General features: G+C 30.9%; 2 protein-coding genes across 5 annotated transcripts; both read right to left on the bottom strand.

The window, feature by feature from the left end:
• Positions 1 to 378: 378 nt before the first annotated feature.
• LOC106669870 (sideroflexin-2) lies at positions 379 to 10,873 on the bottom strand. 4 transcript variants are annotated; one of them, XM_014399693.2, is made up of 9 exons: positions 10,461 to 10,873; positions 3,441 to 3,606; positions 3,204 to 3,374; positions 2,940 to 3,141; positions 2,708 to 2,833; positions 2,570 to 2,636; positions 693 to 792; positions 582 to 629; positions 379 to 516 (listed from the first exon to the last, which is right to left on the bottom strand). In XM_014399693.2, exons 2-9 carry the CDS (start codon positions 3,593 to 3,595, stop codon positions 399 to 401), a joined length of 987 nt encoding a protein of 328 aa, XP_014255179.1. In that variant the 5' UTR covers positions 3,596 to 3,606; positions 10,461 to 10,873; the 3' UTR covers positions 379 to 398. The 4 variants fall into 4 exon arrangements, with proteins under 4 accessions (XP_014255179.1, XP_014255181.1, XP_014255180.1 ...); XM_014399695.1 differs by having other exon boundaries at positions 2,940 to 3,138; positions 10,461 to 10,872; XM_014399694.2 differs by having other exon boundaries at positions 10,465 to 10,861.
• Positions 10,874 to 12,171: 1,298 nt separating this feature from the next.
• Positions 12,172 to 19,947, bottom strand: LOC106669812. Its single transcript, XM_014399562.2, has 12 exons — positions 19,800 to 19,947; positions 17,456 to 17,558; positions 17,245 to 17,383; positions 16,934 to 17,072; positions 16,700 to 16,866; positions 14,829 to 14,959; positions 13,715 to 13,859; positions 13,468 to 13,656; positions 13,005 to 13,204; positions 12,797 to 12,930; positions 12,595 to 12,733; positions 12,172 to 12,531 (listed from the first exon to the last, which is right to left on the bottom strand). Coding segments are annotated over exons 1-12 (1,599 nt in total). The 5' UTR covers positions 19,801 to 19,947; the 3' UTR covers positions 12,172 to 12,419.
• Between the last annotated feature and the right edge of the window lie 1,484 nt (positions 19,948 to 21,431).

The raw sequence follows: 21,431 nt of genomic DNA, 5'->3' as shown, positions 1-21,431 counted from the left end.
ATTAAATCCTATATATTAAAAACAATTTATTTTTTAAATAAACACCTCATTACCAAGATGTGTAAAAAACAATAAAATTTTCTAAATTTACAATGATTCATTTAATCTTGGAATGAGGATTTTAATTTATTAATTTTTTATTTGTGCAATAATTTTATTATTGTCTTAATAACAGATCTCAGTAGACCTGAGGGGGGAAGAAAACGTGCATCGTTTAAATAATTTAAATAAAAATCAACAGGACAGATAAAAAGTACAACAGTTTTGATGTGATATTAAATAAATAATATGGACATTAGTCCATTTTCTAAAAAATATAATCTATGAGATTAGATTATTACCGGTTCCATAAAATTAAGTACTAAACTAATTATTGCCTACGGTTAATTGATCTTTATTTACAGGCCTTTATTAAAATAAACCACAGGAGGGATTTGATTTTCGTTACTGTATTTCTTCGTCATCTGACAGTACTTGCCGGCCTCGAATTTTCTCATTGTATCCGTTTTCAAAGAACTGAAATTGTAATAAATAATGTTAACAAGGAAAAATTGCCATCATCCGTTAGAAAATAATTTTACCATCTTTGAGGGAACAAAGCACAAGCAGCTGGGACCATGAATAGCAAACTGAAAAGAAAATGTACCGTCAGTCAATAATTTGGTAAATTTTCTTAATAATCGCAGACTTACAATCCACCGCACATCAAGGTCTGAAATGGCGCATGGGCCCAAACCGCTGTTTTGAATGTACAATTACGTTCCAATCTTTCCATTATGACGGGTAACAAGGCTAAAAAAGCAAAAATGATAAATGATTTTATAACATTTCAATTAAATAATTTGATAAACAAATAAAATTGATAGTAGAGATCGAATGTAAAAACAGACATGCAAACAACATGTTGGAAATTTACTTTCAACCTCTTTCAACCTATAATAATGATTATTGTTTTGTATTTTGAGTTCAGTTTAACACGGTTTCTTGTCAAGTACAGTAAAATCTCTCTAAATGAAAACATAAAGCAACCACCTCTCTTGATTCTTCAACAAAAAAGACCTACTAGAATGGATATAAATAATAAAAATATATTAAATGTCCATTGTGTACATAAAAAGAAATATGTGATCAAAAACATTAATGTCAAAAGGAAGGTAAGCTATTATGGAATACAATCCTTTACAGAGAAATAAAAAAGCATACATATTTATATAAATTCCCTCCCTTAAAGTAACATTTACATATTCTAACGGATCAAGGGGCAGGAAGGGGATGGGATGTGCACTATATTAGGACGGCCACACATAACTGACAACCATATCGTCTGCATTGAGTGCCTTCTTAGCATCTGTAATATGTTCTCCACAAATCCACTAATCCAAGAAATTTGTGAGAAAAAAAAATTAATTTAAAAAAACTAGGAAAAGAAATCCGGGATATTTTTAGAAATGAAGATGACCAGGCAGCCAAACAAGCAGCAAGGTCCCTACATGACCCAGAAACACCGGTTTGTCCAGCGATGTAAAAAATCTTAAAAATCATTTTTAGAAAGAATGGCAGAACGGACCACCATGATCAATAAACTATATTAAATAAAACCGTCAGTCAAATCATGGACGGTGGACGAAATAGGAAAAAAAATCATATTGACACGCCTGTGATAGGCCACACCAGTCTGACACTGGGGCATCTCCTCATCAAAGAAAGACTACAAAGCTGCCCTTTATGCACAACATATATTAACATAGTGCGAGGAATTATCTCTGCAAAAGAATAAGGTGTGGTATGCCTGCAGACTTTAACCATTTTTTTGAAGCACAGTAGTGATTATAATAAGAATGTGATTCAAAACCTGAACCAGATAAATATATATGGTTGCTCCATGGAAATAATATCCTTGATTTGAGCAATGTATTTATTAGCATGAACATTATAGTCTGGGTGTGCTAGTGATGGAATATCATGTACCCACCACCTACAAACCAATGTAGTTTTATGAAGTGAATGTATTTATTTGCATGAGTGGTTAATTGTGTTTAAGGATGTGGCCTGTGTGGAATATCGAATAGCTACAGATGTGATAGACCTATCGAGACTTAGGATAATGATAGTATGGTTATTATTATGTGTGAATGTATTTATTAGCATGAATGAAGGGGTGTCAAGGAAAATATCGACATGCCAGGCTTTCCCAACCGTAGATCTAGGTTTTAAATAATTTTAGCAAAGTTGGGTGGGCTCTCACTCATTCAAACAGACAGCTATAAGGAAGTTTCATTGTATTTTATTACGCCTTTTTTTAATGTTAAAGAATTTGTGTAATTTTTTTAAGAATTTGTAAACCAAAAAGTTTTTAGTACCATTTTTAATGAGGTTTGACAAAAGAAAATTAGCATACAATCAACTGAAATACTCTGAATGTGTGTGTGTTAGCTACTCCCCCTTCGACACCCAACTGATGATAGTTGGGCATTAAGCCCTTCTGTATGATTGGATTACTTTACTTTACTTAGGATAGCATATATTTTGCAAATATAAGCATCCAATAAATAATTTTTACAATACGTACTCATTCCCGGAGCACACATGACAATTCTTGACAGGATAACTTCACTTATACCTTTCAATGCAGCAACCTGTTAACAAAAATTGATTAAAAGTAATTTAATTATTTATAAGTAATATATTTAATTGTTGTATTACTTACACGAGATTCACCAACATGTTTGTCCTTTGCATCATAAACATCAATGCCGTTTACTAGTTCATTTTGCCTCATGAGCGGAATGTTGACACAGTTCGCCGCCGCGACAGCAGCAAATGGAACATACCTCTAAACCCAAAAAGTAAATTTTAAATTTATAGAACTATAAAAGTAAACAGTATTTTTTTTGGGGGGGGGGGATTTTGGTAGTAAAATACCTTTTATGCTAACCAACCTGTATAAATGGATTAGATCTCTTCATGAGGAAATTCTTAAAGCCGATTGCCGTGACGCAGGCGGCTGAAGTGGCTGTAACGTACGCGAACCCCATTTGTTTCACGCTGAGAGGAGAGTTTGCGTTTCTATTCGTGTAATTGACCAGAGCATTAAATGACTGATTCACCCATTGCCAGAAAACAAGAGCGGGCACAGTTCTGCCATTTAAACACAACGTTTAAGTATTTTTAAGTATTATTAAACTTGAATAACAAAAATCAACCTGTAAAATGTAAGCATGGCACCAGTGATAAGCATTCCTCCCGGAACTTGAAAAGACATGCGACCAAACAAGTTCATCTTATCACCTGTATCTGGATGGAAAGCGCTGTCGTACAACTTCTTTGCGTACAGCAATTGCTCTTGGGTTGTACCAGGAGGTTCTCGTTTCTGTCTGCAAGCAAAATTAAATTTTAAAAAATATACATAATCAAATAAATACAAAATTTAAAAAGCTTACAAATATAGACTTCTGAGGGTTTTAGCCCTGTCAAGGCATTCGCTGCTAACAAAGTTCAATCTGGGATCTGTCACCCAGGCAAAATATTTAAATCTGCCTGAATATTTACTCTGGTCCCAGACATTGTCGTAGAAATTGAACCTCTTGTCGCCCATTTTGGTTTATCCTGAAACAAATTCTGTTGTTTGACATATTTTTATCAGTTACAACATAAAGTATTGGCCACGTATTGTTAACAGAAGAACAGTGATCAACTCAGACAGTCAAGTGGTACTGATGGAAAACTGATGGAAATTACCAAATCAGTGGTAAAGTCCAGAGTCGTTTGGGATTGTATTAGGGCCCTGTCATACTTTAGGAAAAAACAAAATTACCCTTGCCTGGATACCATGCACACAGGGCAGAGGAGCAATGAAGAGACCGATAAATTGGCCAAGACAAGTTCAATGAGGACGTCTGAGCCCTTTTGAAGCAAACCAAACTGCAGCATCATAGATTCACTGTTGGTACAAAGGCTTACTTAAGCTAAGATTCTCCTACTCCTGGGAGAAAAAAAGCTCGGGCCTAACGCACATGGGAGTTCTTGAAAAAGCTTTGACAATGAGAACAATGAGTTAAAAAAGCCTTAAGCTTAATATTTTCTTTGGTGATTGATCAGCCTTCTCAGTTTAAATATATATTTTTTCCTTTCCAAAAGGTAGATCGGGGATGAGGCCATCATCCCCAATCTACCTTTTGGAAAGAAAAAAAATATACTTAAGCTTAATGAGGAACTCTAGACAATAATAGAGATGCAGACCAGACCAATACTGGTTGCAGTATGCAGGTTGTAAAGAGGTCAACTGCTTTTCTAATCTTAATCTTAACATAAAGTAGTAATAATTATAATGTAAAATAATTATCATTACTTCATATAACATTCAATAAAATCAGAATAGATATAATTGTTTGAATTTTACCCTTTTTAACGAGTATTCTATCAATTATTGGTTTTAAACAATCGATATGGATAGTAAAAGACAAATATTGTAGTATAGACATTTAAAAAAATTAATTTGCAATGAAAATGCTTCTTTAGATTTCTATTAAGTGAAGCACAATGGGAAACCTTGAAATTCTTATCTGGTGAATATTTATTACATTATTTGGAGATTGGTCTGGTGTGACGTAGTTTTTAGAAAAACTTTACTTTTTCATGCTAGCGTTTCAATCTTTATTGAGATCATCTTCAGGGCTCAATAAAGATCGAAACGCTAGCATGATAAAGAAAATGTTAGCACGATAAAGAAAATGTTTTTCTAAAACCTACGTCACACCAGACCGCATCTCACAATCCCCAAATGACCATTAACTAACAGTCACTAAACACCAAACAGTTTATTACATTTACAATTTTTTCCTATATTGTTATATTTTATTTTTGAAGGTTCAATTCCATATTAAAAAGTTAATTAATTTTTTTAATCATCTAAACATAGCTAAATGTTAAATGAAGTGAGAAGATAAATCCTTTTGGTAGATGTGGACACACTTTCGTGTCAAGCTAAGCTAGTACCTAACAACTACCTAGTAAAAAAAGAAAAAAAACTTCTTACACCTAAAAATTCTAAAGATCATGCAGTTATTTACAATAGGGAATTTTTAAAAATTGTCCAACTCTAAACAAAAATTTTCTTTCTAATTAACTAAAAAATACTAAATTATCTTTATATATTTTTTTCTTCCAATTAGTGATGGAAAAGTGGGAATGCTCTGCTACCGGTTTGACACCCTTCCTCCCCTAGAACCTATTTCCCAGATGTAGAAACAGAAAAGGGTTCAAAATAAAATAGATTAAAATAAAATAAATATAATCTTACAAATTTACAAGTGCCCAAATAAGTCCTACCTAATATTATTTTCACAGATGTTTTTCTGGCCTGATTTTCCCTCTTTCTCGCTTTGATAGATTCTACCTTCAAGATGGCCTGAGTGCATCGTTCACTCAAATCTTTCCAAGACCCTTCTGGTAAGAAGTTACGGGACTCCTTGGTCCATGACAATTATATATCAAAGTTTTGTGTGACGGAAATTATTATACGACTGAATGTATGGCGGAGTGTTGACCCATTGTTATTTGTATAGATTAGGATGATGAGGGAAACTAATGGAATGAATGGTATAATATATAGGCAAAAATTTATTTACGAGTAGTTTAGAACTTGCCAAACTTTACCGTTCAAGGCAGACAAGACAAGTTTTACTAAAACTGATAGCCTACAAAATCTTGATGATTCTGATAACTTTTTAAAATAATTAATATATTAAAATTGAACAACTGACCAACTAGAAAGTTAAATGAGCACACAATTATTTTAAAAACAAAAAGTTAATAATTGGCCAATCTTATCAAATATTCTCTGAATTTAATTATTCTATCACAACCACGTGATAAAAAGTAAGCATTTTTCCAACAAAGACCTGGCATTAACATTCTTCAACGTTCAATTAACATTTTTTTATTATAATTTATGATCAAAAAAGGTTTTCTTCAAATCAAGAAAACTATTAGGTTGATTAAATAAGGATTAATTACAATAAATTAATAGATACCTATAGAATAATACTTTTAATTTTGTTTTAAATTTGGTTATCAGCCTTTGTTTTTGCAATTTCTTAACTGCCATAAAAATTGATGTAAAAAATATTGAAATTTATTTGCTTAGAATTTTCAACAAATATAGTAAACTTGTTAATTCAATTTTTTGATAATACCAACTCCTCAGCCAGTACTTTGCTAAATTGAAATTTTTTTTATATATTTTGTTGATACAATTCGTAGCAGGGGAAGAAAGAGCATTCTTTATATCGAAATGGAAATAAAAAAATATTCCATATATTATTTTTATTGTATTTGTTTTTATTATAAAATGTATTCAAAAGGATTAATAATCAGCAAGGGGATTTTATATATTTTAGATTAGGTAAATAAAAATTTAAAAAAAAAAAAAAAAAAAAAAAAGGAAGCAAAATATTCATGCCTTCATTGGCTTCCACTTTTGGAGCAAGGTCGAAGGAGTTAAGAACCGTTAAATACCGTAAAATACCCTAAATTTGCAAAGCATAGAAACTAATTTAGTGACCGAGGTCCGTCTGTACGGGGGTCGGTCATAGCAATGTTCAATTTTATAATCGATCTATTTCCAATTTTTAATTATTTTTATGATAATTTATATACGTAAAATTCACATAACTTGTAAAAATGTATATCAACTCTTAATAATTTGATTTTCTTTTTCCTAGTTTGAATTATTTGCCTGGTCCCTTGGATTTCGAAGCTATATTTTTAAAACTTTTTTTCAAGGCATTCCCCAAACAAAGATATCAATTGTCGGTTATCAATTTATTGAAAAAAATCCTATCTTTCCATAGCTCACTTAGATATCAACCTCCTTTAGAGCTGCTAATTGCACTTTTTTAATACAAAACATTACTGCAACAAAAGATCTGATAAGATAGAAAAATAAATTAATAAAAAATATATAAAAAATAAACAATACACTTATATTNATGAGAGAAATTCACTTTGCCACATCCTAAATATATTTGTTAAATGTAAACAATGTTTGTAAATCCCAGGCCCTGAAGATGATCCCAATAAAGATTGAAACGTTGGCACGACAAAGAAAAATTTTTTCTGAAACCTACATCGCACCAGACCGCATCTCACGATTTCTGAATAATTAGTTTAAATTACAGAACAAAAATTCAGAATTCTAATTTTTAAAAAAAATAAAAATTTTGAAAATAAAAAAAATAAAGATTTTTTTATATGTAATTTAAAATGGGTTTTTTGCATACATTTGGCCTTCCAAATTAAGAATTTTAGGATAAATTAAAGCTTGGATGGCAATAGGATAAATTAGTTTACGAGTAAATGTTTGGAGTCAGAGCTTTATAGAAGACTTAGAAGGGACATAGCTAAACTAAGATAGAAGGTTTGGGATGTTAGGGCACGAAATGACCTTAGCTGTTAAAACACCCTTAAAAATTAATAATAATTACATGACATTTTTCTATTAGGAGAAAAAGATTACACTCCCAGCTATCATAGGTTATAGGAGAGTATTCTTTATTCTCCTGAGCATGTTCCTATTGTCCAAACTAATTGCCTATTTGGCAGCTTCGCATTGCTTAACAAATTTAATGGTTACGTCTCTGATTCCATCACCATCAACATGTTTGTTGTATTGTGTATATCGAGGCATGGTCAGAACTTGTTCTGCACCATCTGCAGCCTGGCGGCATTAGTCCTCTCTGTGAAACTCTAGGAGAGGCATACATACAGGAGCATCGGGCTGACCACCCAGTACAGAGAAGTTTATTGCCAGGCGACAGGCTAGTCTGGCGACTGAGCAGAGGAAAAAGCATAGTAAATAAAATGTACATAATAAAAAGCTGCTTTGATCTTGTTCATCATTAACATGGGGAGTAAAAGTGAGTTTAAGTTGCGGGTGAACATAACACACTCAAATACCTTGCCAACAGGCTAAGTAGGCTAATAGGTCATAACTGTTTGGATTGGATGAGGACTTGCCAGGTTTCAAAGTGCGGGTAACTTTAGAGGTTGTCCAGAGGTAGGGATAGTAATCAAGTATAATATTTGATTGAAGATGTTTGTTAAGTGGACTATGGCTTAGCATGGTTTTTTTGTCATGTACATGCAATCTTTGTTTGGCAACAGATTGTAACGAACTCCGATAGATAGTAGAAATCATGAAGTATTTACTTTGAATGTAAATAAGTCACTCATGTAAACTAAATTTTTGTAATAATAAAGTATTTTATTTAAAAGGTATTTACAAATAAATTGTAGACAACTGAAACCAACTAATATTTTGTTCGTTGTTTTATGATTAATTTGTATAAAGATAAACATCAAACTACATAGATTGACTAAAGAAAGTAGCAATTAGCTCAAAAGGCACAGATTAAGACAATAGTATTGTTCATAAAGCCAAAACCGTTTACAATATAATTCAAAGAATGCTTTTATATCTTATCTAATTTCAGGAAAACTGTGATTTTAAAACAAATAAAAAAATGCAGAGAATTCCCAAAACCTTGACCTCTATTGAAGCCGTATTTGTTATTCTAAAATTAATTAATAGATAAATAAAATGGTTTTTTCGTGCATTACCCAAACCTAGACTTTTATGAACTTGTGTTGGTGAGCTGAAAGATTGACAAACAGATAGTTTATAATATAAAAAAGAGAATTTTTGATTTTTTCTTTTGGTATGGACAAAATTTATCTCGGACTTTCAAAAAAATTAAATTAACCTGGACTTTTATGACATGAGCTGATCAGTTGAAAGATTTTTTATGATATAATAAAAAAGAGAATTTGTGATTTTTTTTCCATTTGGTATGGGCAAGATTTAGAACTACCATTTTAAATTGCAATTACTCAAACCTAGACTTTTATGAGATTGAGTTGGTCAGTTGAAAGATTGATAAATAAATAGTTTATAATATAAAAAAGAAAATTTATGATTTTTTTTTGGTGTGGGCAAGAATTAGAACTTAGACTTGCAAAAAAATTAAATTAATAATAAAGTAAATTATAAATAAACAAATATCATTTAAGGAAAAAATTAAATAATAATAAAGTAAATAAATTAAAACTTTTGGCTTAAAAATAGCATTATTGATATTGCGAGTAATTCAACAAACCTAGCATTTTAGATTTGTAACTTGGACATTCCAAAAAATTAAATTAACCTGGACAAAAAAAATTAAATTAAACTGGATACAGCGAGCCATTCTTAGAACCTAGACATTTACGAGATTGAGTTGGTGAGTTGAAAAATAGATAAATAGATCATTTATAATATAAAAAAGATAATTTTTTATTTTTTCTTATAATATGGGAAAGATTTAGAACTTAGACTTTCAAAACAATTACATTAATCTCTTGCAGACGGCATTAGCCATGCCATTATACTTGGTGTACCATTCAAAATTTAATTTTTATGTGTTTTCTTTTAAAAAAAAGTATTTAAATCAATGAATTAAATTAATTAATAAAGTAAATAAATTAAACTTTTGGCTTAAAAATTAGAATTATTGATACAGTGATTCATCAAACTCATGTTAAATTAAATTGTTTTAACTTTAAAATAAATGTATTAATACAATGAGCAATTAATTGAACCTAGATGAGATTGAGTTGGTCAGTTGAAAGATTTATAATATAAAGTTTATAGTTTATTATATTATTTAGTTATAGTTTATAATGTAAAAAGAAAATTTGTGATTTTTTTTGAGTGTTGGACTTGCAAAAAAAAATGAAATTAAATTGGACAAAAAAATTGAATTAAATTGGATACAGTGTCCAATTTTTAAAACTTAGACTTTTATGAGATTAAGTTGTTCAGTTGAAATATTGACAAGAATATATAATATATCTCTATATATTTAGAACTATCACTTTAAAAATATTCAATAATTAAGAAAGCAAATAATAAAATTGTTTTAACTTTAAAATAAATATATTAATTACTCAAACATAGACATTTATGAGATTGTGATGGTTAATTGAAAGATTCATAAATAAATCGATTTTAGAATATATAAAAAAGGGAATTAGTCTTTTTTTTTTTTTTTGGGAAGGGCAAGATTTAAAACTAATACTTTAACAATATACAATAATTAAGAAAGTAAATAATAAAATCGTTTTAACTTTTGGATACATCGTCCAATTTTTAAAACCTAGACTTTTATGATATTAAATTGATCAGTTGAAAAGTTTATAAATAGATAGTTTTAATATAAAAAAAGAATTTCTGATTTTTTTTGTGAGCAATATTAGAACTTTAAAAAAATCATGCTAAAGTATATACATATCAGAGGTCATGTGTCATACGGAAGAAACAAAAGCGGTAGAAGAGAGAAAAAAAATTAAAGTTTAATTTGCAAATGAAAATAATTGCAGGGAGAAGTTTCGGGAGGCAAGGAAGAGAATTTTTTTTTACTTACTTACGAGAAGAAAAGGCCGAAAAAATTCTTCCACTTTTGTCGTGGGCGTTGAAAAATGTTTGGCAGCGGATCCCGCTCGTCCCGAAGCCGGCTGGCGGTCGAAAAGTCCGTCGGTCCGAGCTCGCCGGAAATCAGTAGCTGATCATCTTCTGGCTTGTCCTGTCTCTTCTGTTTTGGGATTTTTGTGTTCAGAACGGGTTTTTGTGTGGGTCGGGTGTCTGTGTGAAATGTAAATGTGGCTCTGCGGTTGAGCCGTTTTTGAAAAAAAAAAAACCTCTCCGGCCGATTGATTGTTCCGGTTCAGCTGAAAAACAGCTGGAGTTCCGCTGCCGGCTGGTGACTGGTCTTCTATTCAGTTGGATCGATCCCGTTCTCCGTCCCACGGCCGGTGCCGATACCCGATAAGCGCGGGGCTTGACGCGTTATTTTTAAATTTTGACCTTCTTCCCCACCCTTTTTTCAATTTCAAACCCATACCCAAAACTATAAATACTCTGCTTATTCTTTTGCTTCGATAGCAGAGTCAATAATTTTCAACAATTTAACTTCAAACATTAGAATCAAAAAGAACATCTAGTAAAACATTTCTCTGATCAAAAATTTTGCCAATCCCTTAAACTCAAGAAAAAAAATTCAATTATACTCTCATCCAGTTTGTCACTCAATATTTTTGAAGCCAATAAACTATAAAATCAAGTTAATGTAAGGAAAAAATTAAATTTGTAAGCATTAGCAAACATTTTTATTGTGAGGTGAAACTTAGCACTGACATACTAGTACCAAACAAGTTTTTTTCTGCCATTTTCAATATTTTTTTGACTTCATAAAACCAGAATCTATGTACTTGATTTAAGGAAAAAGTTAAATTTGAATTCATTAGCAAAAGAACATTTTCTCTTTAATCAATATGACCTGAGCCTGGTCATGCAAAAAAACCAAATTCGACGTTAAGTAAGAAGTAGAATGTGATCTGACAACAGAAAAAAAAAGTTGAAGAAAGCATTATGTGATCAATATAGAATATGAAATGAAGCCTAGATATCACAAAATGTGATTGGGTGAAAAAACGTAGTCAGTGCCCAAAGACCCAAAGAAATTTTTTCCCTTGTAACTTTCAATATATTTATGAAGCTCATAAAATATAGAATCTACTTGATTTAAGAAGAAAGATAAATTGGAAAATGTTAGCAAAGAATACTTTCTCCGTAATCAATCAGAACTGAGCACTGTCGTGCTAAAGGGCTAAAATTTATGTTAAAATTAATTAATCTAGGAGTAGAATTTGATGTGATAGTGAAACAAAAGTATAAGATAAAAGCATTAGTAAATGAACAATATAGGTTGTGAAATGACGTGAGATCAGACCTGAGTACGACCATTCTAAGTAAAATTTCTTAATACTGTTTCGTTAGCAATATAAAAATTTTTTGTGAATGTTTAAAAAATTAAAAATACTGGTATAAAAACTGTATCATGTTCTCAAAGAAAGGTAAAAATATATATCAAGTGTTATTCAGAAATCGTGAGATGCGGTCTGGTGTGATGTACGTTTCAAAAAACATTTTCTTTATTGTGCCAAAGTTTCGATCTCAATAAAGATTGAAACGTTGGCCTGATAAAGAAAATGTTTTTCTGAAACCTACATCACACCAGACCGCATCTCACGATTTCTGAATAATTATTAATTAACGGTCACTAATCACCACATATATCAAGTGTTATGATCAACTTTAATTTGACTCATATGGTATAACATTTGTAATTTTTTCTTATACTTTTCTGAGTGTTAATTTTATTAATTTATTCCTGGGATTGATATTGCTGTACAGTTCTAATTTTTTTTTTTTTCAATGTATTATCTTTGGCTATATTACATTATGACAACAAATTTTGTTTTTATATAAATTTTTTGCAAGTTATATTTCATGTTAACTATTTACTTAATCATTAATAAATGTTTTAATTATTTCTATCATTGTGATACTTCTGTTGTATTGCTTTCTTGAATCTATTTTTGATATCATTATACTCTGGATGTCCTGGTAAATGATCTGCAAACGGCTGTTGCATCCTGAGAAAAATCAAACAATCATCATTTGCACACAAATAAATATGAGGTAGAAATTCGCTATACCAAAACTTTAAAGCCAAGGCGTTTTTGTTGTTCAGGCATTTTGATGCAGACAATTGGCACTCGATTTCACTTATCCTTTTCAAAATTCTTTTCTCATTCTCTTCCACACTTTTCTCGATTTTATTGAATACGTCGACATCTAAAAAGAGGGAATGTAGGTTATAAAGAGGCATTTCTCTTTGGCAATAAACAAAATACATGCCAAAAGTATGTTTTTCGTTCTGGCTCAAAACCCGACAAAGCGCCTGGTGTTCCTCGATTTTCTGCAAAAGCATCTGGAAAACGGCGTAATCCGTTAACGACTGAGGTACGTTGTCTACTATTGTTGTGTTATTCCTTGAAAATATGTGCCAATTTATATAATCTTTTTTTTTTCTTTTTTAATAAGTCGATCAAATGATAATCTATACCTGACCAAATAATATTCCAGAAAGAGTTTTAATTGCTCAGGATAAGCTTGTTTTGATGTTGGAATGACCGTGCTAATACTTTCAATGATTTTGAACTCAGAAACTTCCTTCTTCATTAACCTTTCTAAGTCCAAAACTTTTTTTGAGAACAAATCGATGTCAATGGAACAGTAAAACCTTAGTTTTTGAAATTTTTTCTCCTAAAAAATGAACAATAAAATTAATTTTGCTACTCTATATTCAATTCCGTTTTAAATAACAATTTTTTAAATTACATATTAATTAATCAAATGATAACAGTTAGTACATATGTGGGATATTTTCATCAGATCCAGTTAACTATTTTTTATAGCCATCAAAAATTGTTTATCATAATTTAAAACATTTAAATGCCATTAAACTGTCTTTGAGAAAATTTTAATTTTTAGGCCAGGAAAATATGTGCACAAGATAATCAACGTACTATAATAGATTCCACTTCGCCTATGTTTTCTTTTTCTGTTTTGTATTTGAGCTCAACCTCTTCATTGGTGTTTTTCAAAGTGCACATGCTCTGCTCCAAAGCTGCCAGCTTGCCTGTTTCTCTGACTGTGTCAGTGAGTTTCTCTACAAGGAATTTTTTAGCACTAAAACAGTATCTTTCATTTTCATTCTGGAAAAAGAAAGTTTTGTAGAATACAGAAGAACTACAATAAGTGAAACTGCTTTACATTTAGCATCTTGTCATATATTTTTTTCAATATGGAATTAAGCTTTTCCTCCTTTGCAGCATGGATTTTTTTAAGAATCTCTAAATCTGAGTAACGCTTTACGTGTTCCTTATCAAGTTCGAACAAAATTTCAAGTCTACTTTGGCTGAAAAACATCGAGTGGTGTGGTTAGCATTTATATTTAATATGAACCTTAAACCGCATAGTTTGGTCGTTTTCGATCAATCATCCTTCTTTGCTCTGTCAGCTGAGTTTGGCCATTTAGCCATATTCAACCCACCAATGAAGATGGTGAAATTCCAAAATTTGATAAACAGAAAAGACCACATTTTCTTTACACTGTACCTCTTAAAACAAAATTTCACAAATTCAGTAGAGATTTATCCAATTTTACACATCTATTTACTGTAATAAGATACACAACATATTATATTGTTAAAATGGGAATATTTAGTGGGTATATTGTAAAAAACAACAGGCCAAGGATGCTCCCTTGAAAGACACCTATGCAGTCAGTGATATAAATGATATTTTATTTCCTGTTAATATCCATTTGATAGGTATGACTGAAAGAATGAATAATAAGGATGGGAGGATTTTTAGCTTTCTCAGCTGGCAATGTATCCTGCTCAAAATGAATAATGCACTGCTTTTAAGAAGTAAAATCTAAACTTATGATCTAGAACGCGAGAGGAATTTTCAATTATTGGCTTTAATTGTTTGAAGGAGTTTTTCAATATCTATTTTTTTATACAGAAATGTAATAAGAAATAAATAAATGGTAAGCTTGTTTCCATTGTATATCGTTTAAATTGTAATTTGGTTATCACCGATCACTTTTGTCTGCCTATCCTTGCTGGGTTGGTCTGTCAGATCCTCAATAATAATAGATCTAACGATGGCTGCTGAAATGCCTCTGACAATGATCAGTAACGACCAAATTACAAGTTCACCCCATAAATCACAGGAAAAAATTTCAGAACTGTTTAAATTAATGAATGTTCCAACATTTCTGGTGAGAAGTGTTACATTATTTATAGATAAAGTGAAATCATTATTTTCAGTTTTATTTATGTATTTTTATGTGCTAAATAAAATTAAAAAAAATAAATACCATTTGGTGCTGGAACAGTTGATTTTATTACACAAGGCGCTTTTCATTCTTTTGATCATCTCCTCTAATTCATGACCTGGTGTAAGGCTCTTTACAGTCGCTTTAACTTCTTTAGACCAAGGGGTTTCCTCCTGAAAATTATTTATAAAAAAAATGATTAAATTATCTGTGATTTTAAAAGTCTGGAAGTACACCCTGGTCTTGCCAAATCAATATCGCTTCTCTATCAAAATTAACTAGATAATTTCTGCTCCGAACGCATGCAATTGATAATCTGAATATATTTTTTTGTTAATTCTTAAATAAATATATTCAATCGAACAACTAAATTCTTGAATCATGTAATCAATTGGGTAGTTAGTATTCCACAATAAACCTCACTTATTTCTTACTAAATTCACTAGTTTCCTGGTCCGCTTGACCAATTAATATCATACAATTAATTAAGGTTTTTAGCTGAGATAAAAAAGTCAATGGCACGAGCAGGATTCGAACCCACGATCTTCGGCTTGATACGCCGCTGCTCTACCACTTGAGCTATCGTGACCTCAATCCACTCGGACACCAACTTCCCATCTCAACCACACCTTTTGAAATTTCCCTCCTTTTTGTAATTTTTATAATGTCGTGTAATCAATTTGATTCTCGGCGACAAATGAAATGGCCTTTTGAGCTTTAGTGAAGGATACTTCATATTTAAACTTATTAAATTCACTAGTTTCATAATGGGTTCGAATCCCGCTCGTGCCATTGACTTTTTTATCTCAGCTAAAAACCTTAATTAATTGTACCTTATTTGTTACATTGCACAATCTGTGTAATCATGCTAATAAATACCTTCACTAAGTGAAACATTTTAACATAAGCAAAATAGCATAATAAACTCATAAAAACAATTCCATTTTGTTATAATAATAATAAGAAGAAGAAGAATTAAACCAACTAAATACAAATGTATGTATATATTACACCCAGAACTCTCCTAGTGGTTCTAGTGTAGCAGATGCATACAGCTCAATTGAGAAAAGGTGAGTTCCAGTTTGAGGTAAAATAATTTTTCAGCTATCACATTATTTTAGAGGAATGGAAGAATAAGACAAAAAGTACAAATGGAAAGGGGAAAAAATTAATAAAAAGGAGAGAAAAATGGGAAAAATATATGGCCTGATATGGGTATGAACTGCCAACTTTCGGGTTCTAGGTGAAGAGCTTAACAAAAATAGACCCGCTTACACTACAATTATGTTAAACTAAGATTAATTTCTATCCATACAAGAAAAATAAAAATTAAAAAACAACTTCTGAGTGATAAAACTAAAACTATTTTAGCATGTAGGTCAAACAAAACAGCAACAAAATCTCATACAACTAAAACGTGAATAAACTTTATCGATTAAAAAAAAAAAAAAAACGTTTGGTGAACCCAATTAGCTTCTATATTTCTATAATTTTTCAATGTGCAAAAAATAAAAAAATAAATTGGTACACTCACTTTCCTTTTGCATACTTTCTTATACAAATGACAATGAATTATACTTTATTATACTTTACAACAAAAAATATATATATATTTAAAAAAAAAATAAAGTAGTATGACAGCAATGCTTCTGCCAAGAGGGTAAGTGTGGTGTGAAATGAACAAGGAAGTGCATGGGGATCTGAATCGAGTGGTGGTTGTGGAATAGTTCGTGTCTCAAATTATGGCTCATAACTTAAAACTAAATTTGAACTTGTATCTAAGAAAACTCATACTTTGGAGCACTCATATCTTATACTATCACTGTATTGATGATTATTGTGATTATTTCTGGGAGAACTTCCAGACCACGAAAGATTATTACAATAGAAAATTTACATTTAGATAAATTTACCTTGGAAATTTCACCGCTAATCTTTTTGTCGGATAGTTCCAAAGCCAATTTCTGCATTGTCCTCACTGAAAATATATCATTCTCAATTTCTTTGTTTTTTAATTGAAGGGTTTTAATTTTATTCTGGTTGTGACGCTTCCCCTCCAAGCACTCCTTGTTAATCTTGCCTGAAATTATTATTAATTGTTGTTAATTGTCATAAAACGAATAAATAGAGGAAATATTTCAGCATACTTCGAGCCTCCAGTTTGGACTCTAACTCTTTCATATCATCCAAAATGATGTTTATCTTGCAATCTAGGCTTGCCAACTTATTTCTCAATGGTTTCAATTCCTCGTAAGTCACTAGGTCTTTCACGCTGTTCATTTTTTTCTGTAAAATTGTATGAAAAGTATGTGTTAATAAATATGTTTAAAAATAACATAAATGGCTGAAGCCAAGTTGGACAAGACAATCCAGTATTGCATCTTTTGAATTTTCTTTAATTATTTTTAGAGTAATGACATTGTACACTCTTGTAATCAGATGTAATGGTTGTTTTTACCAATTTGCCATTATTTGAATTATTGCTGGTTGTTAATTTGTATAGAAGTAATTGCTTCTTAATAGTAGCTGCTTTCTGCTGTGATACTATCGTGGAAGTCAAATGACGCCATTCACTCCTCATACTTGGGCAAGCCAATCTTTAAAAAATCACTTATTTTAATCTATAAATAAATATGTCACTAAATGACTTTTATATCAATGCCACACACTTTCTCCAATTCTCCTTAAACAGCGGATCATCCACATCAGGAAAGCCGAGAGAGCTCGCCCATTTTTCCAGGTTGCAGTCATAAATCAAATCCCTCGTAGACACTGTCAAATAAAAAAATCTATTTAAAACTAAAATTGACAATTATTCATCTGATCAAAAATCGATTAACCCAAGAGGTTTTAAATCATTTCTTATCTGTAACTGGAGTTAAAATTTAAAATGCAAAAACCTGACCACTGCAAAACCAAACAATACATTCCTGTTATTGTGAGATTTCTTTTTGAGGTTTATGAAGTGACAAATCAATTTTTTAGGCATTTTGGTTCATTTTGCTAATCTTCTTGGGTAAAGAATGGGTAAAATGATTGAAACCAAATAAACAAAATTACTGCTAATCCAAAGGTTTGGAGGAGCAAGATCTTTCTCATGTTTTTTAATATACCTAAGGGCTTGGTTGAGATGAAAAGTTAGTGTCACGAGCAGGATTCGAACCCATAACATTCAGCTGAATATGCTGCAATTCTAACGACTTGAGCTGTCGTGACTTCAATCCACTCGGACACCAACTCCCCACCTCAACCTACAACCTTTTGAATTTTCCCTTTTTTTTGTTTTTTTTGTCATATTTTCTAGAGGGTTAGAATCCAACTCATGACACTACTTTTTCATCCCAAACAAGTGAGTCTCTAAAACACCTTAAGTAAAATATACAATTAATTGAAATAATTAATATGGTCAATTATAACTGCTAAACATATATGAATTAATACTTTAAATAATATTTTATCTGGTTGATCAATTGAAGTTTAAATTATATATTTTAGAAATATGGAGTCTTTATCTATGCAAACATTTTACATATTACTTTTCCAATTATTGTCTAGTTTGAAAAAGTAAATAAACAAGAGACAAATAATGAATCGACACCCTCATGGACATTGTCAAATGGAAAATCATTCATCTGCGTTTAAAGCAATGAAATTCAAGCAAGCAAATGACAATAATCATCTGATTGGTCAAAAACTGTATAACACAAGAGTTTTGTAAGTTGTGTATTTTCGACACATTTGTTAGCGACAATTTGCGATACGAGTTACAATGTGAAAAGCAAAAATCTGACCACCGCAAAACTGAACCTAAGCTTATTTGACCGTGCAGTTTGGATCTTTCCAAACCTTTTGGTCTTCTTTTCCTTGCTGATATTTGGTAAATGACAGACACTTCAGATTTATCACACTGCATATTAAGAAATATTAAATGAATGAAGTATTGATTACATCTAGCAAAGGACTAACATTCTGCCCAAAATCCATGTTGAATAATAATAATAATAATAATTGCTTTATTAAAAGAAAATTAAAACTTATTTTTGTGAAATTAAAGAACAAAAGCACTATGGACATGGATTATCTGATCCGTCGGCCAGAGGTCATTGCTTTACAAATATATGTACAAAATAAGTATTAGAGAAGAGAAAAGAGAAAAGAGAAGAGAGAGAGAGAGAGAGAGAGAAGAAAAGAAAAAACATACTAAAAAAATACAATAAAAATAAATTAGTGTACAAGTATTAAAAATGAGGTCTATTCAAAAATTTTTGATAGCTCAATAACAATGAAAGAATAAAATTTAAAAATGAAATTCTCTAATCAATTCGTGTCTGTAGCTCCAAGCATGTTTAGCATACTAAATCAAGCGCCAATTATTAGAGCCTTTCAAGAACCGCAATAATTCCCACCTTCCTTGGGAAAGTAAAACAGCCTCGACGGAACAAGAATTGCACAGGGAGCATACACCAAAGCTACTATTCCACACAGCTGAATTTACATGTAAAATCTTAGCTTAAAAGCCCATCTTAGTTCATGCAAGGAGAGAACGTCAAATCGGGCTTCTGGAAATCAAACATGAAGCTTCTAATTCCTTGTAAAGAGACAAGAATGTAGATATTTGAATCAATAATAATGTCGAACAATTCATTACTGTTATTGAGACATTTCTTCTTGAGGGTTGTAGGGGAACAAACCAATAGATTGGATGCTTTCATTCATTTTGTTCTGCCTGTACCGAGGCAAAATGATTAAGCTACATTTATCACTAACTTTGTAATTGAAAGTTTAATCATATCTAGAAACATTGTTTACATCCATTGTTTTATCTGGCTGATCAATTAAAATGTAAATTTATTTCTATTAAACTATAGACGTATTAAGTCTTCTTCTGAGCTAATATTATACATATTTCACAGAGTTTAAAATCATACAAGAACAGTATGAACATCATAGATAAGTAAGAAACCATCGAAAATAAAAAATCGAATAATTACAGAAAAATAATAATAAACTTACTTTTACTGATTAATTGAAAATGTCGAGACACAGGCTGGCCTTTTCCCCAGTTCCGATATTAACAAATATTTGCTAAAACTTTTAAGAAACTGGGATTATTCTCTCTTATCGCGAAAAAGCTGTTATCAAACGACAAAAAGCGGGAAAAGTTTAATGATGGGCATCATCAACACCCTCTGCCTGTGATAACAGCTAAAAGAGAGAATAAATTTTCATTAGTATAATAATAATTCTTGAAATTAAAAAGTGTTGAAAATAATGTTGTTATTATAAGTAAACGTACACACTTAAAAAAATTGAAATGAAGTAAAAAGAAGAAGAAATTTATTTTATTTTTACTGATTTTTGGGTGAGATTTAATCTAAACAAACACATTATAAACAGGTATTAAAAGTTAAAGGGCTTAAAAGTTAAGAAGGCTTATAATTTCAACTCTCCATAAATGCAGCTTAAAAGTTCAACGGGGAACATTATGCGCATTACCAAAGGTGGGGCCATTCCAGGCTCATGCAACAATAATATAGAATGATAAAAATCTAATATATGAGTTCAAAGGGGGTATTCTGCACTGGATAACATTTTTATTGTATCCAATATTATAAATCTCAAGCTGCATGTAAAGTGCAAAAAGTTATCTGTATCTCTTTTTCTTTTTATTAATTTAATTTGGTGGTTAGGTTGTTGCTTATTTTTGTGAACTAAAACATTAATTAGTTTTTATGTAATATATTTCAATCGCTATGCATTTTTATTTTTTTTATGCCATAAATATACAACGTAAAACACAATTAGTGTTTCAGTTCACAAAAATAACCTACAACCAAGATTATAATATATCTAAAGCTTTTCAATAAGGAAATTTTGTCCAAATTTATTAATATTTAAAAAACATTGTATTCTTCTGTAACTTCAGCAGTTCAAGGTCTGAGAGGCATCGCAGTTTTTTCAATGTAGGTGCAGGTGTGAGACCTGGTTGTGTCTTAAGTTCTATACTTTTTTGATCTCGATCGATCGATCGAGAGAGTGAGAGAGGGGGGAGAGAGAGAGTTCTGGGCATATATGTGCAATATAGATGTAGAACTTTAAAGTCGTTTGTGCTTTACTGTTTTACTTGTACAAACAAATGGGAAATTAGGTAACTAAGTTCATCTATAAGGCCATAAAACCATATTGCTGGAAGAATATAAAATATTTATAAGCCTTAAAAGATGAAAATTTTAGGGTGAACATTTTGATTAACCAAAAAAACCTTTTGTGTTAAAACTAGCACCTTCGAATGGTCAAATGTAACCCTGTTGGAACTCAAAGTAATTGATTGTATTAAAAAGAAATATAGCGATTGTTTATCATGGGAAACATATAGATAACATAAGAGAAATATATAGATAAAATCTTTTCTCAAACTGTGGAATATTTGGCATTTTTAAGTTGGGCTTTTCAAGACCTACTTTGTTGTTTTTACTTAAAAAAGAGAGAAATAAAGACAGAGAAAGTGAATGAGAGAGTGAGAGAGAGAGAGAGAGAAAGAGAGAGAAAGAGAGAGTAAAAAAATAATAAAAGTGGTGATAGATTAAAAATTTTATTCTGCCACTGGAGAGAGTTCTGGGCATATATGCGCAATATAGAAGGATA

Source organism: Cimex lectularius, unplaced genomic scaffold (assembly GCF_000648675.2).
Source record: "Cimex lectularius strain Harlan isolate CLEC.00 unplaced genomic scaffold, Clec_2.1 scaffold76, whole genome shotgun sequence".
In the NCBI taxonomy this organism is placed as follows: domain Eukaryota; kingdom Metazoa; phylum Arthropoda; class Insecta; order Hemiptera; family Cimicidae; genus Cimex; species Cimex lectularius.
The sequence above is the reverse complement of the archived record's forward strand: the minus strand, read 5'-3'. Positions and strand labels throughout refer to the sequence as shown.